The 13,575-nt window shown below is 35.6% G+C and overlaps 1 protein-coding gene and 1 long non-coding RNA gene across 2 annotated transcripts; one reads left to right on the top strand and one right to left on the bottom strand.

Moving 5' to 3' along the window:
* Positions 1-3,641: 3,641 nt before the first annotated feature.
* On the top strand, positions 3,642-4,581 carry LOC116208071. The gene is made up of 2 exons (XR_004157007.1): positions 3,642-4,029; positions 4,147-4,581. It is a non-coding gene; the product is annotated as an uncharacterized LOC116208071 (long non-coding RNA).
* An 863-nt stretch (positions 4,582-5,444) lies between these two features.
* On the bottom strand, positions 5,445-12,934 carry LOC116208070 (vesicle-fusing ATPase). The gene is made up of 21 exons (XM_031541289.1): positions 12,654-12,934; positions 11,711-11,806; positions 11,544-11,625; positions 11,369-11,419; positions 11,023-11,190; positions 10,695-10,849; positions 10,500-10,608; positions 9,333-9,432; positions 9,204-9,259; positions 9,010-9,075; positions 8,781-8,863; positions 8,524-8,657; positions 8,036-8,246; positions 7,771-7,902; positions 7,578-7,638; positions 7,411-7,470; positions 6,949-7,007; positions 6,772-6,859; positions 6,315-6,437; positions 6,130-6,195; positions 5,445-5,996 (listed from the first exon to the last, which is right to left on the bottom strand). Exons 1-21 carry the CDS (start codon positions 12,836-12,838, stop codon positions 5,853-5,855), a joined length of 2,229 nt encoding a protein of 742 aa, XP_031397149.1. The 5' UTR covers positions 12,839-12,934; the 3' UTR covers positions 5,445-5,852.
* Positions 12,935-13,575: the final 641 nt, after the last annotated feature.

Here is a 13,575-nt window from a genome sequence, read left to right as displayed (position 1 = left end):
GAGACTCGACAAAGATAAACAAAGAGATTCGGCAAAGAGAAGCAGAAGGATGAAAGGGGCCAGGTTCATTCTTAGCTAACTTTCAAAGCTGAAAGAAGAATGGAGAAGACAGGGAGGAAGACAAGAGGGGCCCGCCAGTCAGACAAGCAGTAAAAAAATGGGGTGTTAATTTTGTCGGTTGTGGAAATAGTAGGATTGCTTGAATTTCAACTCACAAACCAAACGGGTTGGTAACATTTTCTCTAAAAGTTCATTTTTCGAAATATAATTATACTCCACTCCATTCCATTCTTCCATCAATTCAATAATATAATCATTACTTTTTTTTATCATTCTTTTCAATTTAATAATAATTCTCATATTTACTTTTTCCTAACCATTATTATAATTAATTTTTTAATATTAAATTCTCCAACTACTTTTGTATCTATATATACATGCATACTTTTTTTTCTTTTACTCTCATTTAATAATAAATTTTCATATCAATTTTTTTTCTATTATTACAATCATTTTTTTATAATAAATTTTCTCTTATGCTATTATTTATTTTGTCTCTAGCAGCTGGAGTGGAGAGGGACTTGATTCCAACTCCAAAATCAAATGAACCCAGATACGAACTTTCAAAATGATATTAAACGAAGAAAATCTACATTGGGAGAATTTTACCCTTTAGTGGCCGACCCGACTCGACTAGACTAGTTAGAGCTCAATTGGGCTTTCGGGTACTAAGGCGCACACCGAAAAAAAATAGATGCTTTAGTATTTGAAAATCAGGACACATGTTCAACCGTCTTTCTTTATTCTCACCCACAAATGACTGACACGTGTCTCAAGGTCTTTCACTCAGAAGAATGTTCGGCATAGGGGTAGGAGGAAATAGTATTAAACTAGTTGATGATTCGCGCGTTGTACGGCACAATTGAATAATTTCTTGTTGCAACTAATCTAAATAATTTTACACGTTATGCATAAATAAAATATAGTTAAATTCGAATGAAATATGTTAAGAATATCAATAAATTATAGAAAATATTCATATTGACTAAGTAAAAATGATATCTTTACTTCAACATCAACTGGACGATACTTCGATGAGAGTAATTATCTTGAAATTATTAATTGTGTATAAGCTTCTTCTTAAACTAATGCTCGAAACATATTTATCTGAGACTTTCTTATACTTATATGTAGAAATGAATCTTATTTTCATTCAAAACAGTAAATTAATAATAATTTAAGTTTGATTAATAAAATAATTTACTTAGTCAAACACGCAAAGTATACCTCTTTATCAAGGAAAATCATATCAAAATTGATAATTTCGTTACTTCTTATGGTACTAAATCTTTTAATATATAATAAACCATTGTACCACTTCAAAATCTATTAAGGTATAGATTTAAAAATAAATGATAAAGAAAATTTTCCATGCAAATATAGTAGTTCTAAGCAAATAATATAAGCACCAAACAAATTAACATCCAATTAAAAGATGACATTCCTAAACAAATTACTTTTATAAAAAATAATACATGAATTTGATGATCATGGGTTTCGAGAAAATCTGACGAAGTCTAGTGAAATACAAGTGAAGTGTTGTGAAACGACCAAATTATTGTAAGATATTGGTGTTAGTAGATTAAATAAACATATATAATATATATATAGCATAAAGTCATACATATTCATAAGGAAATTCTTGTCGAATGTAAAAATTCCAATATAATGAAATTATCTCAGGAAATAATAGTCTAAGTTTCACTATACGATATATACAGCATATATAGTCGGTAATAGTAGACTAACTATCAATATATATATGATATATATGATAAATAAATATATATATGGATTTTTAAAACGAAGATTGTGTATGTAGGTTCCAACATATGTATTACTATAATGTAAATATATACTACACTTGCATCAAACGGCATATATAAAAATATTTATACTCCTATAATATAAGATTTGCATGTTATCTTTTAATTGTACATGATATTTTAGTATATATTTCATTGTATATCGAATATTTCACAATATAATGTTTACATAATTAAAATGATGATGTGACTTCGATGTGCCAAGTTATATATTTCGTTGGGTTATATGTGGATATAATCTATGTATTCTACCATATAGATTAAATAAGAATGTATTATGAATATATTTTTTAGGTGGATAAATATTTCATGATAAAAGAATCTAAAAATTTTCTTACTATATTAATGGTGATGTGGCATCGTAAGAAAGCTTCGATTTATATTTTAATGATATGACGGCGTGATAATTCAACTCGAAACTTTATTTTCACACACACGTATATATAGAGAGATTTTTTTCCTTCTTCCCTTAATTTTTTTCCATTTCTAAAATTTAACAAATGAACTAATCCAAAACTTAAAAGGAAAAAAAATCAAGAGAGGAAGTAGGACGATGAAGGTCAATACCGACCACCATTGTCTCCATTGAGTTCTCAACGGCCTCCCTGAGATAGTATTGGCCAGTTGTTTGTCCCCACCGCCTCCTCTGATCTCCCTCTCCCCACGCCTCCTCTGATCTCTCTCTCTCTCTCTCTCTCTCTCTCTCCTGAGCGAAGATAGAGCAAGGGAGACAAAAAGGTGCGATAGGGCCACTACTCGCTATCATCGTCCACCATGAGATCACCGGCTTTTAATGGGGGGAGCGGTGCAAGGTCACTAGGACTAGTTAAACCTTGTTTGCTTGTAGAGTCATACTCTGTTCCATTCAACTCCATCTTATATTTTTTTCAGTTTAATAACACAATTATTACTATTTTTAATCTTTTTTTAATTTAATAATAAATCATCTCACGTATTTTTCCATAACCCTTATTACAATTGATTTTTAATATAAATTTTCCCAACCCTTCATTACTTTTCCCTCAATTTAATTGTACAATCATTGCTTTTTTCTCTTTTTCTTCAATTTAATAATAAATTCTCTCATATTTTTTCTTAATCATTATTATAATTAATTTTTTAATAATAAATTTCCTAAACTATTTTTATTTTTATCCCATGGAATTAAGTAGAATCATACTCTACTTTATTTCCAAACATCACCTAAGCTTATTTATTATTATTTAATAAGAAATTTATCATATTTTACTATAGATAAAGCACCTAATAAATAATAAAAACTTAAAATTTTAATACGATATAGGATTATTTATTAATTTGGATCTATAATAACAAAATTTTCGAAGAATAGCAAGTTATCTTGTGAAATAACAAGAGTCTTATACTATTTCTGAGAACAAATCCTTGGAAGTGCCCTTCTAAGGATATGAATCGCTTTTCAAGAATCCTTGATTAATCAATGAGGGTTAATTGCACCAATAGTCCAAAACATTTCATAAAGGTTACACGTTCGTCCAAAAAGTTTTTTGGTAACTTGTTGGTACATTAAGTTTCAAAATCGTTTCGATGCAGTGCATTCCGTCATCTCTTACTTGATGTCTATAGTTCGATGATAACGTGACTTATTACGTGTTAGTGTTTATATAATGTGGCTCAAATTTTAAAATAATTTTTTTTAATTTAAAAATAAATCTACATCTTTTTTAAAAATAAAAAATCAGAAAAAGTAGTTTTCCCTATCATCTTTCTCCTCTATCTTATCTCTCTTTCGTCTCTGTCTTCTCTTCTCTCTTCTATCTCTCCCATCTCTCCCTTTTCTCTATGTTCTCTCTCTTCTTTGAAGTCTTTGTTCTCTGTCTCGATCTTGCCCGTCCTCCCCTCCCCTGGGGATCTCATCTTCGATCCAATCGACTGATTCGACTATGGAAATGCTGGTTATACGGTTGGCAATTCGAGGGAATGCTGCTGCGAGGCCCTTGTTCTCCACTTCGCTTCAGCTCAACAGCAGCAGCTGCTCTTACACTTCCTCGACGGTCGCGGTGCAGGCGGAGAGGACCATAAGGGAAGGTCCCGGAACAATTGGGCTTGAGACGAGATTAAGTCCATCTACGATTCCCCTGTTATCGATCTCCTCTTCCATGGCGTAAGTACCACCACCCACCTCTTCAGTGCTGACACCCCTTGTAATTCATATCTGTGGTTTGTTCCTTGTGGAGGCATCAATTGTGTTGGGTTGATATGTAATGCAATGCAATTGCAGGCACCATTTCCATTTTTGGAGATCGCTTGTTTCAAGGTGTTGGATTAGATAGTTGCTGAAATTTAGTCTCGTGGCTTCATAGAGGAAAGAGAACAGAGAGAGAAGAGAGAGATGGGAAAGATAGAAGAGAGAAGAGACAGAGAAGATAAAGACGAAAGAGAGAGAAGAGAGACTAGAGAGAAGAGAGGGAAAATTACTTTTTCTAAATTTTTATTTTTAAAAAGATGTAGATTTATTTTTATTTATTATTATTATTATTATTTATTTTTAAATTTAAAACAATTTTTTTATTTTAAAACTTGAGCCACATTAGATAAACACTGACACGTAATAAGTCACGTCAGTGTTGAACTAATGGCATCAAGTAAGAGATGACGAAACGTACTGTATCGAAATGGTTTTGAAACTTAATGTACCAACAAGTTACCAAAAAAACTTTTTGGACCAACGTGTAACATTTATGAAACTTTTTGGACTATTTGTACAATTAATCCATCAAATCATGTCCAAATCTGAACGTATCTGGAAGCTTATGGAATTAACTTCAATTTTCCAACTCGTGGTTTCCATAATCCGATCTCATAGTTGTTATAATTGCGCCAAAATCCGATAATCTTGACATGTTTAAAAGAAAGCACGACAAATTCTATTATACATATTTTCTTGTCGCTGTCTGTAAAATTCTCACTTGGACCTACACAGACTTGAGCTTATCTGCAACCCAAAAGTTGTGTTGCAAATGAGCTCAAATCTGTGTAGGCCCAAGTTGAAATTTTACATGATATTAGAGTAGGTTATGCTTCCGCGCAATTGTGTGGACTCTCACCACGCCATATTCAATTTCTAAATAGCCAAGAGTGCGTCTCATGTTAATCGGGCTCAAGAATGACTTGGTCCAGTTTCGAGGTAGGTAAAGGTGCACTTCTAGTTAGGCCCAAGTGTGGAGCTCAAGGCTAGTTTGGTTTGTCCCCCCTTGCACAAGCACAGAAGATGATGTCCAGCTCGTGGTCAGTTGTTAAGGGTGGGTGTTTAAAGGCACGTGACACATATTGGACCATACGTTGCCACGTGAGGACAGACGTTGAGATACGTTATCCCATATGAAAAAATTGAGAAAGAAACCACAAGCTTATATAGAACTTGAATCCAGCAACCTATCAGCTTAAGCTTTTGGGTTGCAGATGGGCTTAATTCCATGTAGGCCCAAGTGAAAATTTTACACTATCTTACTACTAAGTCGCAATATGTTCATTCAATAAAAAAAAGACAAAAAAAGAGAAAAAGAGATGGTTTCTATATGGACCAAGCTACGATTTCATTATTAAATACTGTATAACGTTACTATTAAATACTGAATATCTGTCATCCGTCTAACTATAATAAATTGATGTAGTTACAAATATTATAGTATGGTATAAAGCGATCAATCCCAAAAACAAACCCAACGATATTAGCCCGAAAACCAACCCCTTGATACCGTTAAAGTAGAGATTGAAATGCAATAAGGGGCATTTCTGAAAACTAGCAGCACCTGCAGAACCCAGCTTGAGATACTGGTACCAAAAAAGAGTCCCAGGAAAATAAGCGAATTGAAAAGAATAAAGGGAAAGGAGAAAAGGAAAGAGACTCAACTATGAGACAATCTCGTGAAAAAACTGCACTCTAGCTCTCTGGAATGACAGAAGCTCCCTTGACTTGTGTGGGTTTTAGTACCGAACAATGTCCTGAAGGCAATCATAGAAATGAGAGATCTTGATCTTCTCCCTCCCAGAGAAGATAGCATCTGAGGCTCCGCCTCTTTCGCCTTGTGCTGCCATCTCTATCAACATGTAGAGCTTTTTGATGGGCATCTGGTAAGGAAAGACGGAAATTACATGAGAAGCAATCCAGAAAACGGTCAGTACACCAACATGTAAGATCCAGTCAGTTTAAGTATGAAAACTAAAAAAATAAAGTCGAGCGGATCAAAGCTATAAAGATTACATCATTCAAAGCTTCTGCAGCTGCCTGGATGTCCTCTTCAGCAAAGACATCAAGCTGCTTCAGCACCTGAGTTTACCAGAAAAAAGTCGAAAAGAAGTCAGGAAAAAGTTCAATAGAACATCGGCATATGTTTATGAGGATATATCATGAACCAACATCCAAAATGGCGTCCGTGGAAGCTTTACCTTTTCAGCATCCTCGGTCTTTAATAACGGAACATGGTATGTGACGGAGAAAGCATCACAAAGACCAATTGAATCTAAGAAGTTCACTTCACTAGTCGTGCCTATCACCAATAGTTTTTTGCCCTGACAAAGAAAGAAAAATAAACATTTCAATAGTTGGAGACTTCAATTATCAAGAAATAAAAAAGACGATTTCAGCTAAGCCGTGAAACACGCAAAAGCTAATGTGAAATTTGAAAACATTTTGTAATTAACAAAAATTTCCTCGATGAGTCAATGGCATGCACGTATTTAGGGAAGAGGTGCTCTTGCTTGGTAAGTTTCTCAACTTGGATTTTACGATATGGTTCGACTTTGCTCAAACTCACAATGTTGGCAGAATAATCACGCATAAAATAGGTCAAGGGCAAGAACTATTCCGTTAACAGCATCCAATATGGGGAAGAAACATAATAACCTTAGGCGGAAGCCTTTTGAGAAGGACCAATAATGTCTGCGAAATCAAATTCGAGAAGCGAGGTCCAATAGCAACATACTCCAATAACCTGCAGAGAATTTCAGTGAATTGACAGGGATATACTATAACTAAAGAAAAAATTAAGATGGCCAGCAAATAATGTCCAGTGATAATTACCTTTCTATGTCATCAAGGATGATGATGCTCAACGGTGACTTGTATGCATCCTCAAAAATCTATAAGAAATCATACAAAGTCGATAACCAACAGCACAATGTGAAAATTTAATATTATATTCCATGAACATATATATTGTTGACTACAGCTGCATGAACAAACTGATAAAGAGACACTATTTTCATTTCGACAGAAACTAGTCGATGTTGCCTGCAAATTGTATGGGCCTTTAGTAATGCGAGTAATAATAAAACTCTTGGATTATCTTTAGATCGATAAGAACTTGGGATTTGATGATGCACATAAATTATATTAATTACCTACTTATACAAAGAGCCTTATACGAGCTAGGAATTTTGAGGAAAAGCTTCGGCAGCAACTTCTCATTGAAAAGAATCTGCTTCAGTTATATATATAAAGAGAGAGAGACACAGAGAGTGGTAAAGTAGCTTATTTACTAACCTTGATGATTTGGGCACACTTCGTGCTTTCATGAAGACCAATCATCGATTCAGCCGAAACCTACTCATAATAATTAGAGAGAGAAGGGGGAGCAGTCAGAAACCATGTAATAACAGCTTTTAGTTCCAGAAAAGTACAAGCAATTCAACTGAGGGGTAGGAACCTACCCTTTTGACATAGGGGAAATCACTATCAATGCCCACTGTAGCAGCCAATGCAGTTTTACCACTGTCATACAGGGTCAAATAAATCAAGGATCAGGGGGGGAAGAAGAAGAAGAAAGAAAGAAAGAAAGAAAGAAAAACGAAGCAACTTCTATTGAACATGAATATTATGTGCAGACAATATAACAACATATACCTTCCACTCGGACCCTCTAGAAGGCAAGTTACAAGGGGGCTTCCTTTGCTCACTTTGACTTGTTCAACCAGCAGCATAGCTCTTTCATAAATATGCTTAAGTCGATTACCACATTCAACCATCCCATTAAGCCTGCACATCAATTTTCATGACACTGCTCAGAAATCCACAAATACATGAAATTTTCTAAACATAGAAGAGCAATTCGAAAAATTTTGATGTTACACATATTTATAGAAAGACTAGGTTTGAACTAAAAATCAACCTGCATCTTTCCAAGTCATCAGTGGAGGCTCCAAATGCAGGAACAATTTCATGAAGTGCATTCAGGAAATCGTCCATTGTAACTCTTATACTCTCTTCATCCACAGGCTTAGTAAGATCATCAAGACTTAGCTGTCTATTTAATGCAAAAGATACCGCACTTTTAACAACACCTTCGATTTCTGCACCGCTGTAATTCTTTGTGCGAGCAGCTGTGCAATAAGAAATTATGAGTAATGGATATATTTCGATGTCCAATCATAGCAAACTTCAAATAATTGAGAGATGACTGACTGACATCCAGATAATTTGACCAAAGTTGACACTTCTCCCAGGGATTTATTAAACTTACAGCATAAAATAGCTTGACGATCTAACCAGTTAAGACACCAGTGACCAGTAAAACAGCAGTGCACAAAAATGTAGTCTGGAATAGTAGTTGCAATGAAATAACCAAGTCAGATATAGAATCTGCGACTACTAACGTACCGAGTTCCTGGAGGTTCACATCAGGGGCTAGAAAAGAATTCTCTTTCATTTTGTTAGTATGGATTTGAAATATCTGCAGTCGACCATTTTCATCAGGAAGGCTTATCTCGACTTGAACCTCCAAACGTCCTGGTCTATACATTATACATAAATTCAGCATTAACTATATACAAGATATAACCTTACAAAATTTTCAAAATCATTATTATGAGCATTCATAATTTAGAATAGCATTATAATGCATGAAAGAGAGAGACCTCAAAAGGGCTTCATCAAGCAAATCTTTCCTATTGGTCATTCCAATAAGCAAGACATTGTTCAGTGCCTCCACACCATCTATCTGAAAATAAATAAAAAAAGCTCATTCATTAATGGTCAAAGACAGCTCACTGAATACAAGAAAGATGGCAACTATATGATGTGTCATCCCAAAAGATATATTTACGTGTATAAGTAGTTACAAGCCAATATAGACTCTTTACTAACCTTTGTTAAAAGCTGGTTCACGATGCTATCATGAACTCCTGTGCCATCCCTTGTTGACCCTCTTGACTGCAAACTCAAGATTCAAATCCATAATTTAGGGGGAAAGAGGATGCGTGATCCTTAATTTTGCATGCTTAGGGATTCTACTTCAGATACTAAGATTGGAACTGTTGAAATTCAGATGACTCAAATACCTTACAAATAGCATCAATTTCATCAAATATAATCACATGCAGCTCACTTTGATCACCTGCAAAAAAAGGGTGGTCTTAGTTTGAATAGCAACCAATCAAATGGGGAAAGTCAAAGGATGTCTTCCCTACCAAGAGCCCTTTGATCATTTTCAGCATCAGCGAACAGATCCCTAACATTCTTTTCAGTTTCACCAACAAACTTGCTGAGGACTTCAGGGCCATTCACAATCTAGAAAAGTTCAAGCAGAAAGGGAAAAATGAGGGTACATCAACTGAGTGGTGTAAAGAACTGGAAAAATCAGAATAAGGCTTGTAAACTAATAGTATTATTCCACTTTGAGGACAACGCAGCATCTCTAATCAGATTGAAAATCCAAGGCAGGTAAGTTGATATTAAATGATAAAAATAAAAGATTAAAGGCAATATCTAGAGAGCTCATAAGCCTCAAAAAATTCTAATACATAAGAAGAATTCACAGGAAACATAGACAGGACAAGAAACCAGAAATTCCTCCCAGTAGTTTTAAGTTCCTCCAAAGGTTTCAACAATAAAGTCATGTGACAGAGCTAGAACCACCGTCTCATGTATATCCAAAATATTAAATAAAATGCACCACAGTGATCTTGTAGGTGATCATGAACATGAAACTCTTTTTGTGTCAACATGATGTGGCATAACTGCTAAAAACTTTTGAGAGTAAAAATTTGATTGAATACTGATGAAATATTATCTTTGCATGTTCGCACCAGCCCATCTCGTTCCACCACATTTAAATTGATAATGCCTACAGACACTCGATAAGTAACAAAAGGTCCTATTAACTCCACCTGACATCACGACGAGTAAGCATTGGAAAGCAATGTCAACCTTCCAACTACAGATGCAAAGGAAAAGAGTCTTCCAGCAGAAGTTGTCACAACTAGCTCATCAAAGTACTAACATAAATACAATGTATTTTGTAACACTATAAAAAATTAAATTTCTTTATGGGTCAATGAATAGATATGTAACAGAGCTCAAAAACTTTATCACGCACAAAACTTTTGCGTCTAAATTATGTAATCAGAAGAAGATTGCCAGAGAAATTAGGACCATTCCATTCTAGCAGCATCATCTCTACAATGAGACCCAAGCATGTAGCAGTCAAAGAATTTACATTTCTAAAAGAAAAAAATAAACATACGTTCATGCAAAAGGAAAAAGAAAAAAGAAAAAACAAATCACAACTATGAGCGATTTCATATGCAGAATTTAGCAGAGTTTCAGGAGTTTAACAAAGAAGAAAACAATCAGACCTTTGGCTCCTTGCCATTCAACATTTTTCCTATTTGACGAGCCATTAAAGTTTTGCCAGTTCCAGGTGGCCCATACAGCAGCATACCTTTGACATGCTTAATCCCCAACCTAAAACAAGAAATGGGGAGAATTTAGATCCATATATGATCACAAAACAATTACCCATTCATACAAATTGAAAATCACAATATTACTTGGATGTCACATGAGGAGGAAAAACTCGAGAAGCAAAAGCTCTTCGAAATATATCAGCGAACTCATCACTCAAACCACCAATTCCCAGCTGTTGAAGGTTGAATTCTTTCTGCCTAAAGATGTTGCTACTCGCAGCTTCACGCTGATTGACAATCTGCAACAGTTTTAAGCATTCAGTAATGTAACATTTTCACAATTTTAGGATCAGCAACCTTATACATTTTTTCACTTTTTCAAGATCAGTAAAGACCAAATTTTGACAAAAGTATGACAAAAGGGGAAACAGAACAGCTAGAGTTGGTATATGGAGGACTGGATGAACCTAACCTTTATTCCACTTGCATTCGATGCTTCAAAGACAATATAAGTATCATTCGAGATCATCCCTCTTTCAGGAGCAGACTTGACCTGCCCCTCTACATCGGCTTGATTGACGGTGAAGATGTAGTTATTCCCGTGATGCTCAAAAGACACTCTTTGCCCTACTGTCATGATCTGGATCCAAGAAGAATTACAAAGGACAATATTGAATCCGTAATAGACATCCCAAGCAAATATCCGTATTGTACAGTAACAAGGATACAAACACAACTCATCAAGATAAAAAAATGCTACTTTAAGCTTTGTACTAGATAGACCAAAATTTTGAGTGCTGATGTAAACATAGAATTACCTGGTTGTTAAATTTCTTTCTGAGTTGGTTGGCAAGAAGAACGGCATCGATCTACATAAACATCACCAGAATTCTTCAATTCCAATAAATTGATTTAAACAACTCAAAATAGTTCTATTTCAGTGATGAAGCACGAGGGGGGGGGTTGGAAATCTAAACTTGCCATCGACCATACCGTTTCACTTTTGGTCCCCCTCTTGACAAACTCCAAGTCAAGTGTAAGCAGTGCCAAGTAGAAATTTTCGGGAGGAATAAATCTACAAAAGGATTTGCTTGCATTATTTCACCTTGAAGCACAGGAAAAAGGTGCAGCTAAAGCAGTTAAGCAGGCAATTCACTGACCTACTGACAGAGATCGTGTCACCAGTAGAAGCTCTGGCATGCCGCCTTTGGATAGCATTTAATGCAATATGACCAGGACGAATAGCATCATGAGCAGTTTCTCTTAGTTAAGGCCACAAAAATTTTTTCTTCAGCAAAAAATCATGTTAACTGAATTTGCGAATAAGTGAAAATCCAGTGAATTTAGCAGCAACAGAGTACCCTAGTAAGTAGTCATCGTTACACATTCCAGTAAACAGCATCGTTTCTCCGAAGGAGTATTCTTCACAATCCATATTTTTCTAATTATCTATCTATATCGTATACCGTAGCAATATCACTCAGGACTCCCTATTAGCACTCTTTCACCCAACTCACTATAATTGAATCCGATACATGAAAATTCATAAAATTGAATAGGAGAGGTTCATCGTTCTAACAAATATTCACCGTATCCAAGAATTATCGAAAAATCTCCTACTCTCAGAAGCATTATCAATTAACCATGCCGCTATTTCATCATTTTTGGTGGTACAAATCTGCAGAGAGTAAGCCATAACTCAGCAATGGAAACTAACAGAAGGCTTGACTTATATAATATATATAGAAGCATATAATAGAAACTCAATCGGTAGATATCCACTACATTTTCCATGATTGTCGTCACATTTATAGAAAGTAGAGTCAATCCACTAGTATTTCCAAACAGATCATTTCATGGCGTCTAACCATCAGAAACAGTATGCAACTGAAGTCACTCAATTACATGAAAACCAGCAAAAAGTGCAGCACGTTTCTGAAAAATGGGAGAATCTAGAGATCAATTGAGAGAGAAGCTGCAGGATCATATCATCCTATGGTATAATTCGAAGCAACAGCTAAATCGATGCAGATCAAACACCTATGCACGGCTACTGTTACCGATCGGAAAATTAAAGGCGTGGAAGCTGGAAGGAAAGGATATGACAAGGAGAGGACGAAGGCGTCCCCGACAGAGGCGAGATGGAGCTTGGTGCCTTGAACGGAGAAGTTCTGGAGATCGGAGGGGGAGCAGTACGCGAAGTTTGTAAGAGCGAGCTCCGCCGCCGGAGTGTTGGTGACGATCATGTCGGTCGCCGGAGAAGAGGACTGGAACCACCGGCCGGCCATTATGCTTTCTGACGAAGGAAGAGATCCGTTGAGGACTGTGTCCGAAGGAGAAGGAAAGAAGAGGAAAATGCTTATTGGGCTTTTGACTTTTATACGGTTCGTTCGGGGTTTGGGCCTTTGCTTTGGTGTTAAGGAAAATCGGAGAGATGGCCTAACGGAGCCGTTTGTTGAAGCGCGGGGAGAGATAACTTTGGATCGAGAGATGTCTTCACAAAACCGTTTTCCAGAACCAGTTTTCCCGGTCAGACCGCGCCGGCGACTTCGATCGGAGGTGGGGACCGGTGTGGGCGCTCCAACCCCTTTCTCCGATTTTGGATTTTCTTTCTTTTTTTTTCTTTTAATTTCATTTTACTATTTATTATGTTTAATGTGGATTGGATCGGTGCCATCTATGCAAAACTAAAAAAAAAAAAAATGAAACACAGATCGACTTTTGGTCTTTCTTTTTTTGATAGAATATAAATGGTGCGATGTGGATTTTTTATTGTATTATATGATAAAATTGAATCGATTTGTGCTACCGCCTGAAAAAAAGTAAAAAAAGAAAAAGAAAAGCCAAAGCCCGTATTGTATGATCTACTTTTCCAGAGTAATTAATATCCATTCGCATTGTAAAAATCCTCAGGTTTTGATAAATATCTACTCATTATTGTTGGCAATACGTTCTCCAGATAGATCGTAAGCATGAGTTTTTTGTTTTTGGCTAAAATGATATCACTCGTTGGTAATTTTTTTTT

This window comes from Punica granatum, chromosome 5 (assembly GCF_007655135.1).
Source record: "Punica granatum isolate Tunisia-2019 chromosome 5, ASM765513v2, whole genome shotgun sequence".
NCBI classification, from domain to species: Eukaryota; Viridiplantae; Streptophyta; class Magnoliopsida; order Myrtales; family Lythraceae; genus Punica; species Punica granatum.
The sequence above is the reverse complement of the archived record's forward strand: the minus strand, read 5'-3'. Positions and strand labels throughout refer to the sequence as shown.